We start from the raw sequence: 25,895 nt of genomic DNA on the forward strand, positions 1-25,895 counted from the left end.
ACAAATCATATTAAATAACATTAATCATTATGTATTTTCTTATTTTGTTATGTAGGTATAAAAACCTACCTTCCTACTTATAAAATCATTACCTAATAATTGATTTAAAATTTTAAAAATTATTCTACTATAATAATAAATTAACAGTTGTAGGCAAAGTATTATAATTTAAGGTATTTTTCATAATATCCTAATTTTTGTACACCTATAACAACTGGATTTTAAAAACTACTCTACGTCTAACGGGTATATAAGTTTTTCTGACAATAAATATTTACATTAGGTCTACCGCGGTCAACAGAGTAGTAGGACAAAACTTACGTAATTATTTATTCTTTCGGCGAAACGCGGTCCCTTTGAGTGTATAATATTGTCTTTATCTCCGCCAAGCAAAATGCAGCGCGCGTCTTCATATCTCCGATCCAAAAGTTCAGTCTGGAAGTATTGAGATTAATGAAATTTATAAAAATAGGCACCTAGCTTAATAACCGGAATGGAACGAAATATGTGAGTACGTATTGGAATCGCTGTTCGCCTCAGACGATTGTCATTTGCCATAGATTATTTATAATTATAACCTCACCGTCCTAATCATAGAAAATATATATATGGTCCTAACCGATGGATGATGGATATTTTTACATTATCTTCAAAAAAACATTTATTTGTTTCTACTAGACGCAAATGCGGTAAATTGAATTCAAATTTATAATATAGATAACGGTTTTTTTACTTGGTAACCATTTATTTATTACTTGGTTTATAAACAAATTATAATTGATATAAAATAGTAATTATATAAAAATAGTTTTATTGATCCCAATATTTAAAAATAATGTTTCAAATAAAATAATAAAAAAAATTTAAGAAATACCTATTAATTAATATGTATTAGGTACCTAAATAACAAAATAACTAAATAAATTCGTGTTTTTTTTTAAACATTTTCACGTCCCCTCCCCCCCCCCCTTACGAAATTGTGTCACTCCTCCTTAGAGTGGTGCGCCCCTTAGGTTAAGAGCCCTTGAAATAGTGCATGTTAAAAAATCAGCCATATCCCCCCCCCCCCACCACTTGACAAATTCATTTGACTCATTTAGCTACTTTATGAATTAAGAACGATTATACATTGAACGTACAAAACTGTACCTACCTACATAATAGTTATCAACCTATTAACCCATCAATAATATTATATTTTTTATTGTGTACATTAATCGATTGGTATAATATACAAAATAACGTTAAGTTATAAATAGAACGTGGATTTAAATGCATTAAAAATAAGAAAAATGCCTTAAAAATACGATTTAATGCACTTATATTACAAAGTTTAATAAAATGGCCAGAAAAAATTAAAAGTCCAATTTAAACGAATATAAAATAGAATTTAGATAAGTGTATAGGTAGTGTATTCGTTATATTTTGAGTTTCATTATAGCACATCAGTCGATCAGATGCTATTTAATATTTTAAAATAAAAAATTCGACAGTAATTCCATATTGGCAAGTGTTGTTTTCTATAACTGAAGACTGAAGTTATAGTATCGAACATAATGGGTACGTAAAAAAATAGAAATATAAGAAAAAAATTACCTTTATTTAATTGTATTTAATTTTTTTCTAATAAGTTTTTATAAAATTGACTTTATCCCATATAAATGTTCTAATTTCATTTTTCAATTCGTTGATAATATATGAAACGAATTCTTTGCTTGGAAAGCTATGTTTTAGAAAATTCAGAAAATGCAGTTTATATTTAAATATTATAAATAATAATTTCTGATGCATTGATGCGGAAGAGTGAGGGGGTGGACAATCAGCCGAACCGAAATCTAACATCTTAAACACTTAATATAAACAATTTTTCACACACGCGTCATGGTATGAAAATAAAAAAATATTTATAATTCATATTTATACCTACCGATTTTCTACCGAAAAAATAAATTACTTTAATCTCAATATTATTTATTAGTCAGCGATATCTTTGCTCAGAATCGTTTTTCGTTTGTTCGTTTTGTATTTTAATAATTTATACGTGGATATATTATTATAACTAATAATTATAGTAGTTGTGTTTGTTATATTTCATTAATTTATTTAGTACTATACCAATAAATTACATATTAATTAATAATTTTTAAAACATTGTGTTCAAAAAAAAAAAAAAATGTGATTTTAATTAGAGTCTTGAAATGTACCTACCTATATTTAAAAAATAAATAAATATAATAATAACTGTTAGGGACATAATAGGTAACACATTCGTGTATGTAGTATTACACTATTTATATAGGTATATGTATATACCTATACGAGTATATGAGTAGGTATATTATTCATAAGTGCGCACACGTCAGGATAGGCAGTTGACCATTCCGTGAATGTACTTTTATGTGTAATCCCTATGATATAGAATATAGATATTAGGTGAACAATAGAAGTTAAGTATGTGACACTAAATTAATAGTTACGTATAACTTATAACGTTGTATTTATAAAAATTACCAGTTATTAATTAAAATTGTATCTTATGACTATTATCAGTTATAAGTCATAACATATATTTCTATAAATTAAACCAAAATATTTATATATTTATATTAAGTACCCTGTATAGGTATGCACCTATCAATTATAATTATTCTACAAACAGGGACTGGAAAAACGACGACGGCGTTTATACCTCGCGTATTTTATACATTTCTAGTCCGGAACTAAAATATGCGCCTACAACACTTGGATAGCACATTTTTCGTTAAATATTTGTTTTAAGTCTTAAAAGTAAATTTAAGCCCCAAAAGAATATAAAAACAAACTTACTTTAATTATCGACTCCTTCGGCGGAATCCGTGACGTGTGTGAACTGCGACGCCCATGAGGAAACGCTCCAGAATACAGCCAGCACTTAGAATATTGTGATTCATGAAAAATAAAATTATACGAAACGCAGTAAGTTTTTTGCTCATATCTTCTTTGCTTATTGAAATTTTAGAATTTTTAATCGACTGTGTCTTCTGCAACGACTTTGCGATTTGCCATAGATTAAATAAATAAATGATAGATATTATACTAGGTACATCGATATGACGAATCCACGGATATAATATAATGCAACTATTTATATCAAAGAGTTCCGTGTTAAGGAACAATTTGTTCATTGAAATTTGATATGACAATAAACCAAAATAGATTATAATTTTGATTATAATAATATGATATGGGTATTATTTAAATTATTATTTTCATTTATCAATTTAATTATTGATTAAGGTGGTGAACAGATATCAGAAGCACAAGAATATTTTTATAAGAGCATATTGTATTTTATGAATTATTAAATAAAAATGTGATTACTGGATTTTAGAGTTAACATAAAGCCATAAACGTATACAGTAAATTCATCAAATACTATAATACCAACTATATTTTTACAATGATGTGTGTTTTTTTTTTTAATATTTTTAATTATTTTTTCTTGTGGTCTGTGTAAACGATAAGTATTCGTAATAAAGATTCGTATTTATTTGTTAATAATAATTAAGACTTAAATATTAGCAGTTATCTTGTTCCTTTCACAAAATGTTTTTTAATTATTTTAAATTTAATTTACATTTATCCCAAAGTGATCTCTGAATAATCATTCAATGATGAGTTTAATAGTTTTCGGTTACATTAATTGGATTATAAATTAAAATAAACTACAGTTTCCAGCTTCTACTAAAACATTATTTTATATTTTGTTTTATGTTTTTAATTTTTTTAACGCAGTCTGCACCTTGTGTTGGTGATTTTACACGTAATATAATAAAATTGATACTAGTGATGAGTTGGTAAGTACCTTATTGTTTAATCAAATTATTTACACGATTATTAACTAAAAAAATATCTATGAAGTATAAACATCCGCATTTCCATTAACTATAAATTCATAATTGTATGAGCTATACATGTTACATATATTTTTCGAAAAAACTATTTAAAAAAACAAGAATAATTCCTATTTGATGTCACACGGGTTGATCTAGCAACTGACTGCTACGACAACTGTGCAATTTTTTTTAAGCATAATACGTTTTGAAAACGTCCAGAAAAGAGTGTTTTAAGACTGTCTGTCTTGATAACAACTAATTTAATTTAGAGTGTTTTGTTATATTATATTATAATGAAATTAATAATTATAGAAAAATATATAATTGCAAGACATTTAATACCTACATCTATAGCCATCTAGGGTATAAACTACACTAAAAAATGTGTAAGTATATGCTAATAAAATATATGAGGTGTATAATGTATTTATGTATATAAAAATATAAAATATAAACTTGGCGTGGTGAAACGAAGACGGTCTCGAGTTTTTTATACATTGCGCTATTGGGATTAAACTTATAAATGCTTCTACGTCACCTAGTTAACAGATTGTCTGTGGCAATAAATATTTAATTTAAGTCTAAAAAGTAAATGTAAAATAGTAGGTAATAATATGAAAACAAACTTACTCGTAAACATCTACTCTTCCGGTGAAACGTAGCTAGAGTGCCGCCATCGCCGAAGAAACAGCTATCTTCATCCATCTTTATCTAATCATCTCACTCCGATGAGCTGAAACTTGAAAGTATCGAAATATTATATGAAAATAACCTGATCAAACGAAATTTGCGAGTTTGTGTTACAACTTATCCGGTTTAATGAACTGTCCGTTTATATTTGTGGCCTATTATTTTTTTGTTCACTGAAATCAAAATATACAATATATTATATTTATAATACAATAGTATTGCTGAAATTATTAGGATTGTTAACCGTCGCTGACGAATTTCGACAATTGACGATTGCCATAGATATCATAAAGTATATTATTTACTATGATAAATCCAAAGAACTTATATATTATTATATAAGTACTCAGTAAACCTATACGGTATATTTATAAATCGTATGTTCTTTTACAGAAATCTTTGTGATCTGCAATGCACCTATTCTGGTTTTCTATTTCAATTATAGTTCGCATGCCAAATTTAACTATACAAACTGGTCCGCAAGTTTATAGACATTCTAATACATTCTCCCGCCAGTGCCAATAGACAAAGTGTTTGAGAAGTTATATTTTTTTGGTACCTAAATATGAATATATATATTACAATATGAATTATTATAAGTTACCTATGTAGGTACTTGTCCAAAACTCGACTACCTGCAAATCATTGGTTTTTATGGTATAGCCTTACGAAGTTCACGATTTTCGGTGTTTTACGCACTCGTACAACGCTTAAAGTTTACCGAGCTTAAGTATTACAAATTAATTTTTTTTTTAATCTAGGTAAATCAACGTTTTAAAATTGATGATGCAAAAATAATTCTGACACCCACCCATGGTGGTTTTACATAACAAGTCAAGGGATGTTTTTGATTTTAATTGTTCGAGCAAGCGCAGTGTGGTATACCGGGTACATATGAAAATACCAAAAATTTCAATTAGTTATAATACATATAACTTAAAAATAAGACTGACCGCCAAGTTCAGACTTCCCTGTCGTTTTCAGTTAAAAACTAATGATTTCCGGCAATTATTTTTTGCAATATCGTTCTTAATTCGTTGTTACTTGTAATAATTATTATATACATATTATAACATATGCCTATTTTAAAAATATTATTCGTGGGTAATTGAAACATCTAAAATATATTATCATATACAAATACGATAATAAACAAATAATAATAATTCAACTTAACCGGCTACGGTATTAATAATATTTAATAATATCAATATAAATATAGTATACAATATCCTAGGCTGACAAATCGTCTCCACTTAAAATCGTTTTTCGTATACTATGATATTATAATATCATTGAATTCAAATTTAACACTATCCATAACAGTCACCCACTTGTAACCTACTGTTCAGCAAAGTCACTTCCAATTTTTTTTTTAGATTCTGAGGGAAGCGATGAATGTATTGATTTTACAATGATGTGTGTTTTTTTTTATTTTTTTTTTGTATCTGTCATCACCTTTTAGGACAGCAAAAATGCTTGAATTTTCTTTAACGTAACTTTTCTGATAGGAAAGTGAATCTAGTTGGTACTATGGGGGGTCAAAAGTAAAATTTTCCCAGTAGTTTTCAAAAGCGACGTGAAAAACAAAGGAAAAATTCAAGAAAATCGATTTTGGTTTTTGGTGCGACTCTAAAACAAATGACCGTAGGTACATTAAATTTTGACTGAATGCTAATATTAGCATTTTCTATACACCATAACATTTTCCAAATATTTTGACTTATTTTGAGCTGTTTACGGACATTTTCAGTTTCCATTTTATTTTAGTTTTTTTTTCTATAAATATCAATAAAATGTTATTTGTTGGTTAAAAAAACTTGAAAATTTAATAGAAGGCTCCTAGGTTATTGTTTCAAAGGCAGATGAAAAAAATTAAAAATCCTTAGTCACGGTTTTTATTTACAAGCATTTAAAGTTCAAATATAGACAAAATACGGAAAAATCACGAAAATGATCAAATTATTTTGAGTTGAGAATTCATAAAAATTTTTATTTTTCAATCTAAGATTCGAAAATGTAATACAAGATTATCCATAAGTTTATCTACCTATATCAAAAAAAAAAATGTCTACAAGAAAGTCAAATTAAATTTTTATGAACGTTTGAAATTCATATTTTTACAACATTTGATATTCACTCGATTTCTCATGTAACGATTTTCTTATTTTGTTGTAATTAAAAAACGTATGACTGTAGATACTTGAAAATTTCACTGAATGTTTATATTAGCATTTTCTATACACGATAAAATTTTGAAAATAATTTGATTCTTTTTGAGCTGTTTACGGTCATAGTCAGTTTTAAATTATTTTAGTTTTCTTTTCTATAAATATCAATAAAATTTTATTTGTTGGGTAAAAAAGCGTGAAAATTTAATATAAGGCTGCTGATATATCGTTCTAATAGCAGTTAAAAAATATTAAAAATACATATGCTCAATTTTTATTTATAAGCATTTAAAGTTCAAATTTTGACAACATTTATTAAATTTATATATATACTCCTGATATATTGTTACAATAGTAAATGAAAAATATTTAAAATACATAGGCACAATTTTTTTTTATAATCATTGAAAGTTCAAATTTTGACAAAATTTATCAAATTTGAAATTTAATAATTATTATGTAGTTAAAATTTATAAAATGTTCAACTTTTGTAGCTAAGGATTAAAAATTTAAAACAAGGTTCCACGTAAATAGGTTATATATAAATTACTTTATTCACTATAATATCATCAAATATACTTGGTAATATCATAGGCTGACTGACCGTCTTCGCTCAGAACCGTTTTTCTTATACAATGATCTTATATCATTGAATTCAAATTTAACACCATACATTACAGTGACTCACTAGTAACATACTGTACAGCAGAGCGACATCCACTTACCCACCTTTTTTTAATTGACCTCCCTTTTTATTTAATTCCTGATAAACGAGTTTTGGATAAGTACCTACCTACATAAAGGTACCTGTCCTACCTATTAATTAAAAACTATTTTTAACAGGACGTATTTACTTATTATTTTTGACTTTTATTTTATCTAATTTTGTATGATTAAAATATGTTTCCTGTATACCCAAAGAATTTTTAAGTACCTACAAATAATATAGAACTCAATTTTATTTTTACAATAAATACTTTTATTAATACAGTGTTGACTTTGTAGATGGGTAGTAATAAATTAACTGTACATTCAGGATTACATACATTCAGGTGAATAATTATAAGATTGCAATGATAGATGTAAGATGTAAGATGTAAGATGTATTGTTGATTCATCAATACGATGCTGGGTGGACTTGAGGACTCTCCATGTTCAGCGACCGGCGTCGACCCGTTTTGTGGCTGTTTTCTGACTGTTCGACAAAGACACTGTAATATTATTTGAAAAATATTATTTCTACTTAATCGTAATAACTGAGTATATTGAGTTTAATATTATATTATATTACAATAAATATTAAGTACCTATATTATTAGCTTCTAATAATTGGGACGTTATTTTTGTAGATATTGATCAGGACAAAATGATGCTGGCCCAGCGCTATGCCACGGTTTATGGCGTACCTATCCGATGAAATTGTTGGAAACTCTTTCAAACTGGGCAATCTGATAAACGGTGACGTGATCGTTACTTCGCGGCCATCATAGGGTAGACCAGAATACACAAAAATGTAGGTCATCGGGCTGTCGGCTGTATGTATGATAAAGTCCTGGAAGTGGGAATTACAATAGCCCCTAAAATGCTGTTACACCTCAACCTTAATAAAAATAAAGAATGATTAAAAAATGGCAACGGAATTGGCCTACTAATCTGAAAATAAGTTTATGGACAGATAACTTCTCAACGTAATATTATGACCGATCCAATAATAACTTTCCATAGGTACATCAGACCTGTGCGACGGCTGCTCACCAACGTATCGACATCCACCAGATAACTTTGGTAAGTTTTCAAACTATACCGCTCATTCTTGCGGAAGGCTAAAGAAAATTAATTTATTAGATAAATATTATACTATAACAATTTTTAAATATAGACGTTTTCAACTCACAGTTATGCAGATGGATGTCGTCCGGTTTGGGAGCGACGTCTGGTACGCCATTGTTCTAATGAATTCAAACATAAATAATATATTATTATAATATTTTTATATGTATATAGGTACGGTTAGGTATATTAAATTAATTAAGTAGGTACTATATTAATATAGTCTATTAATTATTTTTTTACTATGCTTTTATTGTATTAAAATATACACAATGACTTATAACTTACATTATTGGACCGGACATACAGCAACGTCGAGTTGAGGTACCTGTCCATAAACACATTTTCATCAGCAAAATATAATATAAAATATAAAGTAAAGAAATGCATAAAGAAAAAACTGTATTTATTCATACAATTTTGAAATCAAAAACATTAGAACAAGATAATGCTTTCTTGATAAATTAAAAATATTTGAAGATTTTATTTGTCATACGTTTACATGGCAATAGTAAAATTCTATTAAACCTATTAGGTACGTAAACAACATTTATTAATATGACGAATATTTAAAATTTCAAAAAAGGGGGACCCTCGTGTTAATACCCCTCACTTTGTTTTTTGGATAGCGCTGGGAGTTTTTGTGCACAAACGTCGGGACTTGGTGCACATATCTGCACAAACGATGCACAAACGTTTGGCACATTCAAAAATCCAAATATTCAATGTGGGGGGGGCTACCGTTTCAATGCCCCCCCCATTTTGTTTTAGGGATAGAGCTTTCAGTTTTTGTGCACAAACGATTAGACTTGGTGCACATTTCTGCACAAACGATGCACAAACGTTTGGCGTGGTCAGAAGTTCAAATTTCGAAAGTGGGGGGGGGGGGCATTGAAATGTACCTAGGACACGTTCGATTATATTATATTATAGCCCGGCGTTGCCCGTAATACTCGTTTATGATTATGCGAGCAGTATATGTTCGGATCCCACGAGGTTAGGTACTAATAATTACTAGTTACGAATGTTGTATGAACACATTGAATGCCACGGTGTCTGTCATGTGCATGTGTAGATTTCCAGGGGCCGGGACAACAGTCGAAAAATTATTACAGGTCTAAAATTATATTCCATCATAACTATTTTTATTTTTTATAACCAATAGAAACCTTCTAATAAACAAAAATATAATATTATTATTTAGTATATTTTGGCGGTTTCGACCAAATATAAAATACAAATCTTAAATTATATCCTGTAACCAATGGCAATCGTGAACAATTAAAAAAAAATATTCGTTTTACACCAACCAACACAAATCCCTGTGTGAGCCTGTATTTAAAAAAACGAATTTTGGAAAATCATCCTTCCTTAGTACATTCTAATACGGAGGTATTGTGTAAATTTCAATTTTCTAAGTATCATAGTTTTGGCTGTCTGACGGCCGTTGATTAGTCAGTCACACCATATTCTTTTTATACTCATATAAACAGATATTTATTGAGGTATTGTATTGTTATTCCATTATTATAAACATTTGTAATTTTTTGTTCCGTCAATAATCTATGTCTTTTATAATATTTTTTAAGACTTATATCTGAACAATCTGTTGATATACCGTATCATAACCTGTCTACATTAATTATTAAATGCCATGGGTCCATTGCAACGACATAATAATATCATACTTTCTTAAAAATTAAATACCCGGATTGGGAGACTTTAAGTCACGTCATAAAATATCCAGATACGGTTAATTGCATAAATTAATGTAAGTCACAGCACCAGTTCAAACGCTGTTCAAAATTAAATTAAATTTACAAGATTTTATTATGTACGTAGTTGCCCATACCAATATACTAATACGTTATTTCAGAAATAAATTGCGTTCCTAATGACCCGATAAATTGTTCATTGTTGCAGTGTTTTTAATTTATTTGGTTAACTTAAATCGATATATTATTATTATGTAAGTGAACATCGTTATATTAATTAGTTATTCATATTTAAATGTGAGAAAATAGATATTTTGAAAATAATGTTTGTCAGAATTTGTAGTTATGGACGTAGGACGTGCGTATATTTAATAATAATATTGGTAACCTTTAATAATAATCCATAGTCCTTAAATTATTTATTAAAACCTGAGTTGGTTTTCGATTTTTGCTAACCCAGTTATTATTTTCCTAAATTATAAAGGTTATATTTTTTTTTAATTGATTTCTCCTCATTAAAATATTCATACGGCATTATTAATCCGCCATTATAGCCGCCCGACCCAAAATATCATTGTTTTAAAAGTCTTTCAAAATAAAAGTTACCAAAAATACCTAATATTATTTAATATTCTGAATTTCAATGTTTAAAAACATTGAGTCTCTCAAAATATCATATAAAATATCAAGGTACTCTGTATCTTGACATCAATTACTTAGATTTTAAGACATTTAGAGATATTTTATAAATTATCAAATAATATTAATATAATATCTGCGAGGACCGAAAAAAGTAAAAACTCAATATATTATAATACTCTATATTATTATCAGATCCGTTGTCGGTTTCCCTTACAACAATACCGGTTCATATCTTTTATTCGATTCCAGTGCAAAATACCTAATATAGGTATAATATAATGTCGGTACTTATTATTATACTTATAGGTAGGTATCGTAGTTATACAAAGTAGTAAAGTACACGCGCGTTTTCAATAATAAAATACAATACCTATATTATTAATTATTATTACAATTTACATTATTACATCATTACGTTATACTGCAGCTGGTGTAGCTGTATAGCCGATACTGTTACACGCGTCGCACCTCGCTCTCTTCGAACCGTATAATAATAATCGATCGTACCTGCCGATATTATTATTTATATTAGGTATAATGGCGTATTGTGTGTACGATATAATAATATCTTCTCCTACCTACCTACTAGACTATGGTACCAGAAGCCTCCAGAGACCGCACGCATATCATTATAAACAACGTCACGTGGACCGCTGCCGTGGTAATCGGCCGGTACACACACACTACCCATCCATCGCCGCAGTCGTCGCCGGTCCGTCCGCTCGCGCACATAATACACACTTTTTATTCTAATACATTACAATTTTTTTATAGAGACACACGACTATTATAATACCCAGGCTATGGATTACCTCAAGTTGAGTTCCGGTGGCAGCATGCCGATGGTCGGCTATGGTACATGGCAGGTGAGTCCGATGATCGGAATAACGCAACTATATAATATTATCATTTACCTAAGTCATATTATACGCACAAGGCCGCGCGAGTTAAGCTGCAATAAGATTTTAACGAGTCTATATAACCACTGCTGCAGCTGCAGTCCCTTGCGTTTTTAAACAACCCTGTTGAATTACTATTTCATTTAAACGACATTATTTGTTTACATCGATTTGAGAACGATTTGTTTTCAAGTGATTTAGCCTATAATAATATAGCGGCAGACTGTGCGGGTACGGCTTATATACATAGTCGTAATCTGAGGGAGAGGGCAACTGTCCCTCAGATATTTAACCGAGTGGGCAATAGTGTCATCTTACCTTATAGATTGGAATTTTACCACTAACTGTCCCCCTCCTTCCAAGAATTTACCCCAGATTACGCCTATGATTATATATTAAATACATGGTTCAAATACTAAAATTGCGGTAAAATGACTTTCATATTTATATCAGGTAACTGAATCATTCGATTCAAAATTGGATTCAACTCGTGAAGTCATAATTATTACCTTAACTCGAACTTTTGCGTATTAACAGCTCAGCCTTGCTTAGGTTATTATGCGTATTATGATAACCAGTTAAAAATATAAAAAAACACTTATATTCGATTTGTCCATATGTGATATTACATTATATATTTTGTATTGTTTCAATGCGTTTCGTTCTGTGTGTGGTAACACTCTGACTCAACAACAATAATATGTTATTATTATTATTATTATTATTATAACAAACTCAGATGGAACGCAGTGACGACGAAGATGTAGGTAAAAAATAAAGACCGGTATAGAAAAAACACACACTGTACAATCGAGTAAATCACTATTCCCGTTGTATAATAGATTTAATAATATTGCTGTAGTAAATATCATATAATAATATTTTATATACAAGACGATTCACCGTACATGCTCACTCTAGAGTTTTACCCTTTAATAAAGCATTAATTCAAATTTTGGTACATGGAATTTTTAAGTCATTTTTAAGTATATTTATATACCATATTTTCAGATACGTAGACTTTATATACCATTTATGGAGTGTCTTGTAGCGTCATAAACTTCGGTTTGCAATGAGAACTACAGATCTTTTTACTGTAAATTGTGTAGCAGATGATTTTTATTTGGACATTTTGATGCATTTAAATCAATACTTGAATGAACTATTTATTTAGCTTTATATGTACTAAGGATGGTAAAGATAATATTAAATAGTGGTTTTACATAACATAATATAGATTATAGATAATGTGCAATATGCCATTCAGTCTGAGACTTATTGCCATCGCCACACCGGTCTAAAGTGCGACTTGCACATACCTAGGAAACACTTAAAAGTATAAAATATACTTTTAACATAAATATATCATATTGTATATTATAACATTTAAAAACATAATATTATATAGGTATGTAAATAGTTACATCACGTCATAAATTAATAAAAATAATAAATACTCTGACAATTTGCAGTATAAAAAATGATACCTATAATAATTAATATTACAATTTTTAATTATTATACTAGGGCGAGGATTTATGCACAATAAAAAATTTTAAAATATCCATTTATTTATCAAGTAATTATTAAAAATAATTAATAATAATATTATACTGTTCACAATTTACAGTAAAAAAGCGATGGTTCTCGTTTGAAGCATGATTGGTGAATCATCGTGTATAAAATATTAACATATTAGATAACTATACTAATCATTTTAATTTGACTAATTCCAAACATTGAGAATATAATATGTCACTATTACTATTATGTAACTACAGTATAGTATGTTGTATAGGCATTAGCGGCAATGATGTAAATTCAAATATTGTAAAATATGTATAGACAAGACATTTTAGAAAATAATGGTAATATTCATGATAATTTACATTATTGACTTGATATAATATTATAGACAGTTGTGTATAATTTACTATCATGAGTATTTCCTAATCATGTATAACTTAAGTTAAACTGAATAAATGACGATGGTCTCTAAATTATTGTCGCCATTATCCAAATTATTATTTAATCTTATATTATGTGTACGTGGTTGTATTATTACAAAGCCAGTTCAAACTCACGGTACTGACCAGTGGCGTGTAACATAGGGTCCAAGTGTTGCTCGGGCAACACCTTAAATATGGGTAGGTGGGTATTGATAGATGAAAAAATGGGTAATTTAATAGGTTAGTATGACAGTATTATGAGGGGTAGGTCTCCTAAAACTATTTGAGCAACACCAATTTTTTTTATGATTCACGCCACTGGTACTGACCTATCCAGAAACCTTTACACTATAATACTCATTCCTAATCACACAACAGTTCGATTTATAGATAAACTGACTGGTGTAAAACCGAATAGTGGTAAAAAAAATGTATAGTAATAAATTTAAATGAAACGCATCAAAATGTCAATAGTAATAAGTGCGAATGAAAAGAGATCATTCCTAAGCAAGCCGGGTATAATAAAACAAAAATCCCTCAAAGTAAAAGACCGAAGATTGTTTTACAAACGGCTGATTACAAACACCAAAGTTTATCGAACGTACACTCACTACGATATTTTGACTATTAATGGTAAAGAGCAGCTTATTAAACTTGTCAACGACAGTGTGTATGTACGTATTTATTTTGTTATTTGGCAATCAAAAATTTGTTTAACATTTTACATACATTTATGTACTGAAATAATATACATACATTTACATTTTATATCTCGTTTGTATAATAATTAATACTGCTAGGTACCTTATAGGATATATTTTTTTAAATATAAATTCTTATTGAATTTTAAAAGTAAAAATCATCACAATTGTAATTTGATATTGAGATAGTTATTTTTATTACCTAGCTAGAATGTTTGCATTCGTATAGACTTTAAACTATAGACAATCATGACAATGACTGGGTATAATACTATAATGTACAAATATTTCATTTAGATCTTAGACATTATTTAAAATAGTTAGTAAATAATGTTATTACTTATATCAACTTAGCAAAATTGCCATTTTCGTTATTAACTAGTCATTAACTTCAACGACTAAATAATAAATATCAGAATTGCCACTTACATGTATTATAATAGGTACCTATTTTAAATAATATGTCTTTTATAATAATACGTTTTTATAATATCCTATAAGTGTTCATATATGGTACGCATACATTGTATTTAGTTAATAGTTAGGTACTTAATTTAGTTATAGACCAATCATTAGTAAAGTTATTCGATTTTCAAACGTAGGTATACTATAATATATTTGAATAAATTTATCATATTGTTATATATATTTAATACAGATGGCTTGATTGTGAAATTTAAATTCGTCAAATTGTAGATCAAGTCCGTTGATTTTGAATATTTTTTTAGACATAATATCTTATTCGTTTTCAATTTACGCAACAATATAATATGTTCACATTCTTTCTATAATATTTTGACAATAAAAATGTGTATTTAATTCAAATTAATGTAATTGTTTCATTTGAATAATAATTAACGACATTTTGACCTCACATATTCATTTTCCTATTATTGTTAATTGGTTTCTAATGATAATACATTAACTAATATATTTGATGATTTTTGGTTGTCTTTACTCACGCGTGGTAATGCCTAACTTAAGATCCAAAATTTTACAAAACACTGACTAAACATTTATATTATTATTAAAGTATGAACTAATTTTAAGCTTAACTAAGTTGACCTAATTTTCATGAAAACTTTGTGTGTACTTTGTACTGTTAAAGTATTTGTTCGTACATTTTTAAAACAAAACTTTCATTAATTATGGACGAAACTCGTGTAAAACGATACATGTCAAATAAATATCAAACCTTGACAATCAAATAAAAAAATAAAAAACATAAAATATTATATCCGACCATGACCTCGGTATATCTGTACAATAAAATACAGTAATTATTGTGACCGAAATATTTTTTTATATTTTTTTAGGTCATTCTGTGCTAACATTACAATATTAATTCGGTAGGTAATCTAAAGATACCACATTCCGCTTTTTGACAATGTGAATGATGATGATGCCGACAGTAATAATATTAAACCAACCTACCTATATATTATATTGTCGAGTTAACCCTCACACACGGTACACACAAGTGTAGACGTGTAATAGGCTCGCACAACAATACGATCGGAGTACATATTTTTTATTCATCGGATAGCATACTATATTATAATCAATGAATCGGGGGAAAAAATTACTTTGTATGGTTTTTTTTTTATTTCTATTGTCATAAAACGGTCGAGGCGTACGGATTTATACCCAAGCGATTTGTACAATACGACGAAGAGCGTTCAAATTATATTTTTTAAAGTGTATAGCTTTTATTCGTCATGTACGAGTAAAATAAATTTTGAATCTAAGTGCCTACTGCTCGTGTAGTGATGTATACTGCATCATACGCGTTATTTAATTATATAAAAGTTTCGAACATATTGTTACCTATAATAGTTTATTAATAATTGACTGTTTCACATGCTGCATAACAAATCGGACTACGTTGGATATGAAGTTGTATCGCGACTTTAATGCTTTACAGAAGTGTTTTTTTTTTTTTTGAGAGAGAGATTGTGAATTTCATCGACCTTTGTACCAACTTTATATATTAATTTTATATATGCGTAAATCTATGAGTATTTTTTTTACCTGTAAAAATACATAGGTAATTCCACTGATACAAACTATTCTGACCTGCTAAATTAACGTAAAATCCAGTGATATTATATTTTGACCTAATTTTATTTTTAAATTTTTAGTCAAAACTAAATTTGAATATGTAAGTACATACATTTTCCATCGCAATTTAAGGCTACAAATAATTGCACAACGCGTTCAATGTCATATGCTATCATTTTTATATCCTAAATTTTTTTTTATTATTATCGTGTAGATTGTATACAATAATAGTTATATCTAAATACCTAAAATACATTTTTGTAGAGTTGACGTTCTGTTTTCTGATAAAGTGTATAAATCACGTAATAGGTACCTACTACATTTCCATAGATAGTGATAGTTTTTGGACAGAGTACGACTTTTTTTTCTCACCAATTTCGTGTTATATCTAGTACCTGCGTTGCCTCTAGCGAATGACGCATAATATAATTTCGTTACCATAGCAACCTTGTTGATCCATTTTTTTTTTTTATTCAAATATGCCAAAATTTAAACCAATATACGCAATATTGTAGTTAAATTAAAACTGATCTTTGTAATAAAATTGTTTTAAATTTGTAATTATTGTGACTGAATAATTCTGAAAAAGCCAAAAAGCCCATCGTGGACGTAAACGCACCATAGGCCAACGACGAGCATTCGAGCAATTTAAGTGATCGGTTCGCCTTTCAGTTCGTCGACGACTAATGAAGAAAAGTACAGCCAACATTTAAATCTAAACGCCAAAGAACCGCAAAATCGTATCCATTATTTTTTCATGCAGTGGAGAAGACATCGCGCTGACGTTTACTACAGTAGCAAGTGTAACACGCTACGCATTCGTTTTTTTTTCAAAGAAAAACTATAATTTCAATATTAAACTTGTTCTAAATGTTCTTACTGTACATAAGAAAATTTAACTTTAATTTATTTACAGTCATTGTAGTATACCTATGTTATATATTTTTACGTACTATAATTCGTGCATACAAATTTGAATGTTATTTTATTATAATATCGGTGGAATTTACATTAACTAAGTACTGGCGAATTTGTTTACATTCGCATTTTTCAAGTAAAAAAGGTGGGTAAGTGGATGTCGCTCGGCTGTACAGTATGTTACAAGTGGGTCACTGTAATGGATGGTGTTAAATTTGAATTCAATGATATAATATCATTGTATAAGAAAAACGATTCTGAGCGAAAACGGTCAGTCAGCCTATGATATTACCAAGTATATTTGATGATATTATAGTGAATAAAGTAATTTCTATATAACCTATTTACGTGGAGCCTTGTTTTAAATGTTCAATCCTTAGCTATAAAAGTTGAACATTTTATAAATTTTAACTACATAATAATTATTAAATTTCAAATTTGATAAATTTTGTCAAAATTTGAACTTTCAATGATTATAAAAAAAAATTGTGTCTATGTATTTTTAATACTTTTCATTTACTATTGTAACAATATATCAGGAGCCTTGCATTAAATTTTCACGCTTTTTTACCCAACAAATAAATTGTTATTGATGTTTATAGAAAAAAAAATTAAAAAAATTGATAACTAACAATGTTCGTAAACAGCTCAAAAAGAGTCAAATTATTTTCAAAATTTTATCGTGTATAGAAAATAAAAATATAAACATTATAACAAATACAACAACATTTTCAAGTATCTACAGTCATACGTTTTTTAATTACAACAAAATAAGAAAATCGTTACATGGGAAATCGAGTGAATATCAAATGTTGTAAAAATATGAATTTCAAACGCTCATAAAAATTTAATTTGACTTTCTTGTAGACATTTTTTTTTTTATGGATAATCTTGTAATACATTTTCAAATCTTAGATTTAAAAAGAAAATTTTTTATGAATTCTCAACTCGAAATAATTTGCTAAATTTCATGATTTTTCTGTATTTTGTCAAGATTTGAACTTTAAATGTTTATAAATAAAAACTTCAAATATCATTGTAACAATATAGTAGGAGCCTTGTATTAAATTTTCAAGCTATTTTACCCAACAAATAAAGTTTTATTGATTTCTATAGAAAAAAATACTAATAAAATTGGAAACTGAAAATGTTTCTAAACAGTTCAAAACAAATCAAAATATTTTAAAAATTGGATCGTGTATAAAAAATGCAAATATAATCAACTAGTGAAAATTTCATGTATATACGTTCATTTGTTTTAGAGTTACATCAAAAACCAAAATCGATTTTCTCAAAAACAGATTTTGCGTAAAAATTTCCGTTTTTCCTTAATTTTTCTTTTGTATTTCAAAGCGCTTTTGAAAACTACTGAGAAATTTTTACTTTTGATCCCCCCACTCCCCAAAGTACCAACTAGATTCACATTTTTACTGTCCTAAAAGGTGATGACAGACACAAAAATAAAAATAACACACATCATTGTAAAATCAATACATTTATCGTTCCACTCAGAATCTAAAATGTAGGTACATATTGTTATAAATCCAACTCAAAAACCTTTTAGGTACCTGAAAATTGATGAAATGTACACGCCCGAGCGCCGTGGTTTTATCATATCATCAGTCATCACTTTCTGTGAACTCTTTGACGGGCAGACGCTGCTCGTCGAACATGTCAATTATCCCAATCCGTCGACGGTCGGAAGTCAATACTTGTCGGAGTTCTTACTTCTAAGAAATCGCTTTTCTGGTTTTCATCATTGGTTCGTTGTTTGTCAAAATTACGAGGAAAAACGTCAAGGAAGTGGCGGAGAAACGTAAGCGAGCGTGGCTCGTAAACGAGCTGTATACTTGGAATCGTTTTTCGAAAACGACGATTTATCATCGCCCTCAAAATTAACACTCCGACACAATACTTTATGTTACACCCACCGCAAAGGGCGGCGGTACCCTATTCCCGCGTAAGATCTGCTTTTCAAGTAAATCCGCGTGAAAAATATAGAAATGAAAATATAATAATTCTAAGAATAATACTAAGCAGTGTGCCAGTGTTTCACCATGTGATATAATATAATAACAAACAGCAATAAATCGTTCAAAGCTTCGTACACGAGAATACGATGAAAAAAATACCAGTTATTATCGTGTTGAGGATGTTTAGAATCTGTCAGTTCTACTAGGTATAGTCATGACAACTACAACACGTAAGATATTATTAAGAGGAATAATAATAATAATAATATATATAGTATTACTGTGGTATTTTCCTGGAATTTCTTTATACCTTATTGACGTTCAACTCGCCTAACAAACATATCATACATTGTTAGTATAGTGGTACGAGCTGTGTTCAAAAAATCGATAAATGTTCAAACTTTATAAAACCGAAATAATTACAATTTAAAATGGTAACTTCATTTATTTTCGTGGACAACATTATTGCATGCAGGTGGTAGGTAGGTAGGTACTATTATAGTAAATAAAGCTTTTATTTTTATTTCTCTTGATATTGATATTTATTGTAAAATCTGATATAATACTATTATGTTAAATGTTTTGATAAATATTAGGCATAATATAAAAACAACGTATTGTTAAAAAAAAAGGACCGTTGTGATATTATATTGTGTCGCACTTATCAAATAAATTATAAAAACAGTTTACTGTCGCCGCTTAAAATTTAACCATCGATGGAAAACCTAATTTTGGTGTAGATAGATATCACCTGCGCATCTGAAACTCAGAGTATGTCGAATGTAGGATAAGTAAAGTAAAAATATAAACCAAAATGTTTTGCGTATTGTTTGTTATCTGCCGGTTGTTAATGTTCCATTTATAAACATTTGTACAATAATTTTAACATTGAAACAAGCTAACATAATATATATTTTAGTGCCTAGTGGACTGTTAAAACTATTTTATATTATTATTTTTATTTTTCTAGAGATTTTATTATAAACATAATCAAACAAACTTTTATTCTCGTTTTAATAACTTTAGTCCAATTTTGTTTTTAGAATTCACAAAACATTGATTTTTAAATTGCGACCATAATGTTGAAAATTTTTTTTTTTATAATTATAGTGTTTCAAACTTAACTGTTTTTCACAAAACAATTTTAGATTCTATAAATTGTCATAACTAGGTACATTTAAAACAAACAACGAATGTGATCTTGATCGTGATTTAGTGGTCGTGTAAAAATGATCGTTATAGGATATTTTTAGTGCAATTTTAGATTGACATTTTAATAATAAATTATCATATTGCAATTTATTTCTTATTTAAAAGAACCTGCGTAAAAAATTTAACATTTAATTTTCTATTGTTGGGTGCCCATTGCATGTGTAGGATAATAATTGATTTTGTAGTCGCCCCCGCACGGGCGGACAGACGTCTTCGGACGAGTGGGTCGTGTGCTTATCATACTGTCATGTCACACACCGTGGTTGAAAAACGCTTACGAAATTATTAATTTTCAACTACCTATGTAAACCGTTTTTTTCACATTCTCCAACGCGCAGCGACCACGGTGTAGGCACATAAAAACGAGCATGCGATGGTATTCGCCCCAACCACCCATTATAATATTATATTATGACACGTGCAATAATAATACATCAATGCGCACAACAAAGTAAATTGTTGTGCCAAGTATAATATTATGTGTCAATAGGTACCAGGTCATGGAGTCCTGGTGAGTTGCACGACGGTTAGCTTATATATTATTATTATTTGTATAGTTGACGACCTGCAGACGTTAGGAAAATGGCAATATTCCGCTACAACCAGCTCAGTAATGGATCCAGAAGTGTTTAAAGTGGTGTTAGTGGTAGTGGGGTTGAGGGGTTGTAATTTTTAAAATTATGGAGTTTTAGACTTTTCAATACAACTCGTGAAGACACTGAATAAAAAATAAAGAACTTTGTTCCAAAAAAAAATCAATACAGTAAGGAATTATACTGTTCGTCATTTTGTGGACTGCGCCTATTAGTTTTTTTTATTTAAAAACTAGTACAGCGCATTAGATCGATAGGAACATATTAATTATTTTTTTGGAAATCGATCCGTAGGGAGGTTCTCCATGTATCTACCACCACTTAAATGTCACTAGTTATTGCGTGTTTAATATAATACGTATAAACGTATAAAAATTAGATTTTGTATAGGTCCTATTGGTAAATAATGTATATATTATTTTGTTTTAGTTAGCATTTTGGTGTTGATCTTTAAAACATTAACGGCATTAACCGACAAACGTTTATTGTGCACCGAAAAAATGTAATAATTATCCCTGCTGATAACCACTAGGATAATAATATACAAATATTATAACGCCGCCACTGTAGTGTACATTATATAGATAATAAAGTAATAAAAAAAATAGATAGTTTTCACGTTTATCGCACCACGTATTTTTACGTATTTAGAACGTCATAATCTTTAATCTACCTTAAAATCGGTTTAACTATCCATATATCGTTTGAAAGACAATAATGACATATTATTTTTCAACCGTTGTAGGCCGTAGACAATGTTTTGGAATCGGCCTTGAATGAAGCTCTGGAGAGTGGGTACAGACACATCGACACGGCCACGGCTTACCAGAACGAACACGTCATAGGAAAAGTTTTGAACGAATGGATAACGTCCGGCAAAGTGACCAGAGACGAGTTGTTTATCGTCACAAAGGTACATACTGCGATATGCGTATGCATACCTAAATACTTATGTATTGACGATTCGAAGTCGCGTGGTGTTTGAACTCAGACCATAGATTAAACATACATAAATAGCCAACGGCTGCGTAGAATTTGGAAATCATGTTCTTGGTGACAATACATGGCTCGGGTTGAGTCGGGTACGGATTCTCGGGTACAATGCTATGATATGATGTAGAAAACGTCTGGCAGCGCCATCTATTTTCACCAAATTTTTGTTTCCAAATCTATGTATGTTTAATCTATGCTCAGACGCCACGGGATATATAAATTACATAAACCGCACCTAAACGCAAATGTGATATCGTTTGCAGCTGCCACCTTTCAAGAATCGGCCTGAGGACCTGGAGGGGTGTTTGAAAAAATCACTTGAAGACTTGCAACTGGACTATGTCGACATGTACTTGGTGCACACTCCGTTCAGCGTTACAGAGGGAGAAACGTCCGCCTATAGCGACATGAAAATTGATCTAAGCACGGACCACTTGGCGATTTGGGAGGTAATGTGAGGCCGCCGCAATAAGTCCTCGGTATTAAACATTTGTGTATATTGCATATCATATTATACGGAGGACTTGTGGAAATTGCGATTCATTTATAATACGGAGTGACCTATATAGCTTGATGTATATATTATGATAATATATGTTATATGTTGCATAGATGATGGAGAAACAGGTGACTTGCGGCCGAGCAAAGGCGATCGGATTGTCGAACTTCAACGTTCAACAGATACAGAGGGTGCTGGACAACTGCAAGATCAAGCCCGATAACTTGCAAGTGGAAAATCACCTGTACCTTCAACAACCCGAGCTCGTAGAATTTTGCAAGAGCAACGGCATCGCTGTAACCGCGTACTCATGTTTGGGCGCGAAAGGCGGCCGGGAAGTCATGGGGTTCAGCTGGACGTAATGATTATATTTTCACAATTTTTTAATTATAATATTTTATAACATAATAATAATAATAATAAAATGTAATTGTGTGACATTATCGAAGGGTGCGATTACGATGCTGTTAATTACTTATTTTGTATGTATGTATGTATGTATAGCAAAGAATTGCCGGAAATGTTGGAAAACGACGTGGTGTTGGGCATTGCGAAGAAGCACGGCAAGACTGCTGCCCAAGTATTGTTGCGGTTTATTGTCCAGAAGGGCATCGTGGTCATACCAAAAAGTACAAACCCACAGCGATTGGCATTAAATATACAGGTGCATAGATTTTGAATACATTTTATTGTCATATATATGTACTCATATTATATTAATAATTATTAATTAATATGACATTTACCTTTGTTTAGAAAAATAAAATCGTCTATATCGTTATCATATTATTTTAATGATAATTTAACACATTGTACTCATAATTGTAATTAATTTTGTTTTTCCGATAGATTTTCAACTTTGAATTGGACGAACAAGACATGAAAGCCTTGATTGGCCAGGACGCCGGAGAAGGAGGCCGTATGATGCGGCTTCAGTTCTTCTCTGGGTAAGTTGTATTTTATTATCATAGATTAAATTCCATAAAACCAGATGGTGCACACCAAACTTGTCGTTATATTTCTAAACAAACTTTATGGGACGTCACGTTGTTTGAAAACCTGCTTTTGTCCTGCGTCGGAGGGCCCGATGTCCGGATTACCTGATTTTTTAGAATATTTTGCGATATTATTCGTTTGTCCACAGTTTACACGGACATAATGTTATACATCGATCGCACGTTTTATGGTACCATAAAATATTGATTGACTTTAATAGTTAATATTTAATTTATTGTCGTCTAAACTATATATTTTTGGTTGGCCACAGTAAATCATAAGTTTATATAATAATTTACGGTTGTGGTTTAATTATTCCAGAATCACGGACCATCCAGAATATCCTTTCGAAAAGAGTGCTTGAGCTCGAATGTAATTCTACGACAAATACGACAGCCCACTATTACACGCGAATGAACCAAATTCAAATGATTTACAAAATGGCATTCGACAAAATACAATTATTTCAATATTTATTTTGCGCCTATCCACCTCATACAACTATTGAGGTTCACGTCAATCGATTCGTATTTATAAACCTACCAGTCGCCTGTTCGAACACCGCTTGAGTCTCGTCGTCTAGGCGTTAATTATACGAAATAATCGATCGTATTATATACATTCGTGTGCACGCGTGTATCTATAAATAATACCTATGTTTAAACAAAAAACCGTATTATTATATACAAATTATTATTAGAATAAATACATTATGTATTAAGTTGAATCGGTTGGAAATAATAATAATTATTAGTTATGAGTTATTAAAACACGAGCACATATTGCATTCAATACAAAAGTCTTGATTTTTAATTACCACCAGGACGATTTGCTTGAACTAAAAAATAAGTAATATTATCAAATGGACTGTACTTCTATTATATAATATATTCAAGTAGACAGTAGTGTTATACTGTCACGACAGCCCTACTTTCCTCCACCCCGCGGACGCCCTTGCTAGTTTATGTCGAGTGATTTTCATAAAAGTAGGCGATCGTTACGCACCGTAACGTTTATATACCTACCAGTTTAGTAATTATTTCAACAGATTATTATTATAGCAGTTATAAATAATATAATGACGAATATTTAATTGTGTAATATTATAGGCCTGCGCCTCATAATAGACCTGTAAACTGCAGCGTACAGAAACCAAGAAGTATCTTGTCATGCTCACATCATTATTAATACAATGTGTTTTTATAATAACTTGTATAATATCAGTGTGCCGTTTGCGATGTATTATAGGTAACGTATATTTATCTATACTCTATAGTCATCTAACCTTATCATAATATTATACCTACATTATAGGTGTGTGCAGGAGGTAGGTATTCAGAGAATACAGCTGTATAATAATATGCGGAATAGCAAAGATTATATTTTAATTTAAAACTTTTTATCTACGAAAGAAATAAAATCTTTTGTTAATATTTCCTATCAAAACAATATCGATAGTACCTACGCTTAAAATAACGTTCAGGTAGAGCGGCGTTGAGGTGCCTTACATATTTATTTTTTTTTTTTATTGAACTTAAGCCCGGAGACTATGGCCATTAGCTGTTGTAGGGGTTATGAACTGTGGTAGGGGTACGGTTGGTACGGTAGGTTACCTTACATATAATATACCCCCATCAGGATAGTTCCAAAGATATGGTTGGGGGGGGGGTCCTCATAATTTTCAGAAAATGTTTTTGTTTTCAAAAGTATAAAATTGTTTAGAAATACAGCCGTGGCCCCTAGCCTCCCCCCCCCCTGGAGCCACCCCTAAAAGAGGTTTACGCACATCTATGAATTATATAAATACAATACAAACCTACGTGTATTTAACACTATACGCGTTCATCATATCCTCTGAGAATCGGCTAGGACCGCGTTATATTAATAATATAATAATATATTGTCCGATAACAGTCGCGTTGTACCCTCAACTATATATATATACGTTTTCCATCGTCGACGTTTTTAATCTGAACACAATATTATTATCACTGTTGGACTGCGTGCACAACCCTTTGGCCGGCATCCACGGGTCCAAAAGCTATGGGTACTGTGGGCACTATAAAACACCGAGCACCGCCATCGCCACCGGTATTCGACATCGGACAGTTAAGTTCTGCACCAGATAGTTGTTAATAATATGTTGTTCCTTACGAATTCGAGACGATTATCAACAGT

At 30.0% G+C, this 25,895-nt stretch overlaps 1 protein-coding gene and 1 long non-coding RNA gene across 2 annotated transcripts in view; one reads left to right on the plus strand and one right to left on the minus strand.

The window, feature by feature from the left end:
- Positions 1–4,511: 4,511 nt before the first annotated feature.
- The window catches only part of LOC132944296 (uncharacterized), a 37,215-nt gene continuing 15,831 nt past the window's right edge, over positions 4,512–25,895 (minus strand). The window contains exons 3-7 of the long non-coding RNA XR_009664440.1: positions 8,855–8,894; positions 8,631–8,685; positions 8,044–8,559; positions 7,783–7,947; positions 4,512–4,738 (exon numbers count right to left, since the gene is read on the minus strand). This is a non-coding gene — a long non-coding RNA (uncharacterized LOC132944296). The remainder of the gene's footprint in view (positions 4,739–7,782; positions 7,948–8,043; positions 8,560–8,630; positions 8,686–8,854; positions 8,895–25,895) is intronic.
- On the plus strand, positions 11,606–24,516 carry LOC132945314 (1,5-anhydro-D-fructose reductase-like). The gene is made up of 7 exons (XM_061015023.1): positions 11,606–11,789; positions 21,975–22,142; positions 22,486–22,671; positions 22,835–23,079; positions 23,226–23,385; positions 23,571–23,668; positions 24,039–24,516. The coding sequence occupies exons 1-7, from the start codon at positions 11,727–11,729 to the stop codon at positions 24,079–24,081; spliced, it is 963 nt and encodes a 320-aa protein (XP_060871006.1). The 5' UTR covers positions 11,606–11,726; the 3' UTR covers positions 24,082–24,516.

This window comes from Metopolophium dirhodum, chromosome 5, assembly GCF_019925205.1.
Source record: "Metopolophium dirhodum isolate CAU chromosome 5, ASM1992520v1, whole genome shotgun sequence".
Classification (NCBI taxonomy): Eukaryota; Metazoa; Arthropoda; class Insecta; order Hemiptera; family Aphididae; genus Metopolophium; species Metopolophium dirhodum.

What these genes read in the sequence shown, in the direction of transcription:
- LOC132945314 (XM_061015023.1), top strand. Translation starts at nt 11,727, where the DNA reads ATGGATTACCTCAAGTTGAGTTCCGGTGGCAGCATGCCGATGGTCGGC. An exon ending in TCGGCTATGGTACATGGCAG is followed by an intron (nt 11,790 to 21,974) that starts GTGAGTCCGATG and finishes CAACCGTTGTAG; the next exon opens with GCCGTAGACAATGTTTTGGA. An exon ending in ACCACTTGGCGATTTGGGAG is followed by an intron (nt 22,672 to 22,834) that starts GTAATGTGAGGC and finishes TATGTTGCATAG; the next exon opens with ATGATGGAGAAACAGGTGAC.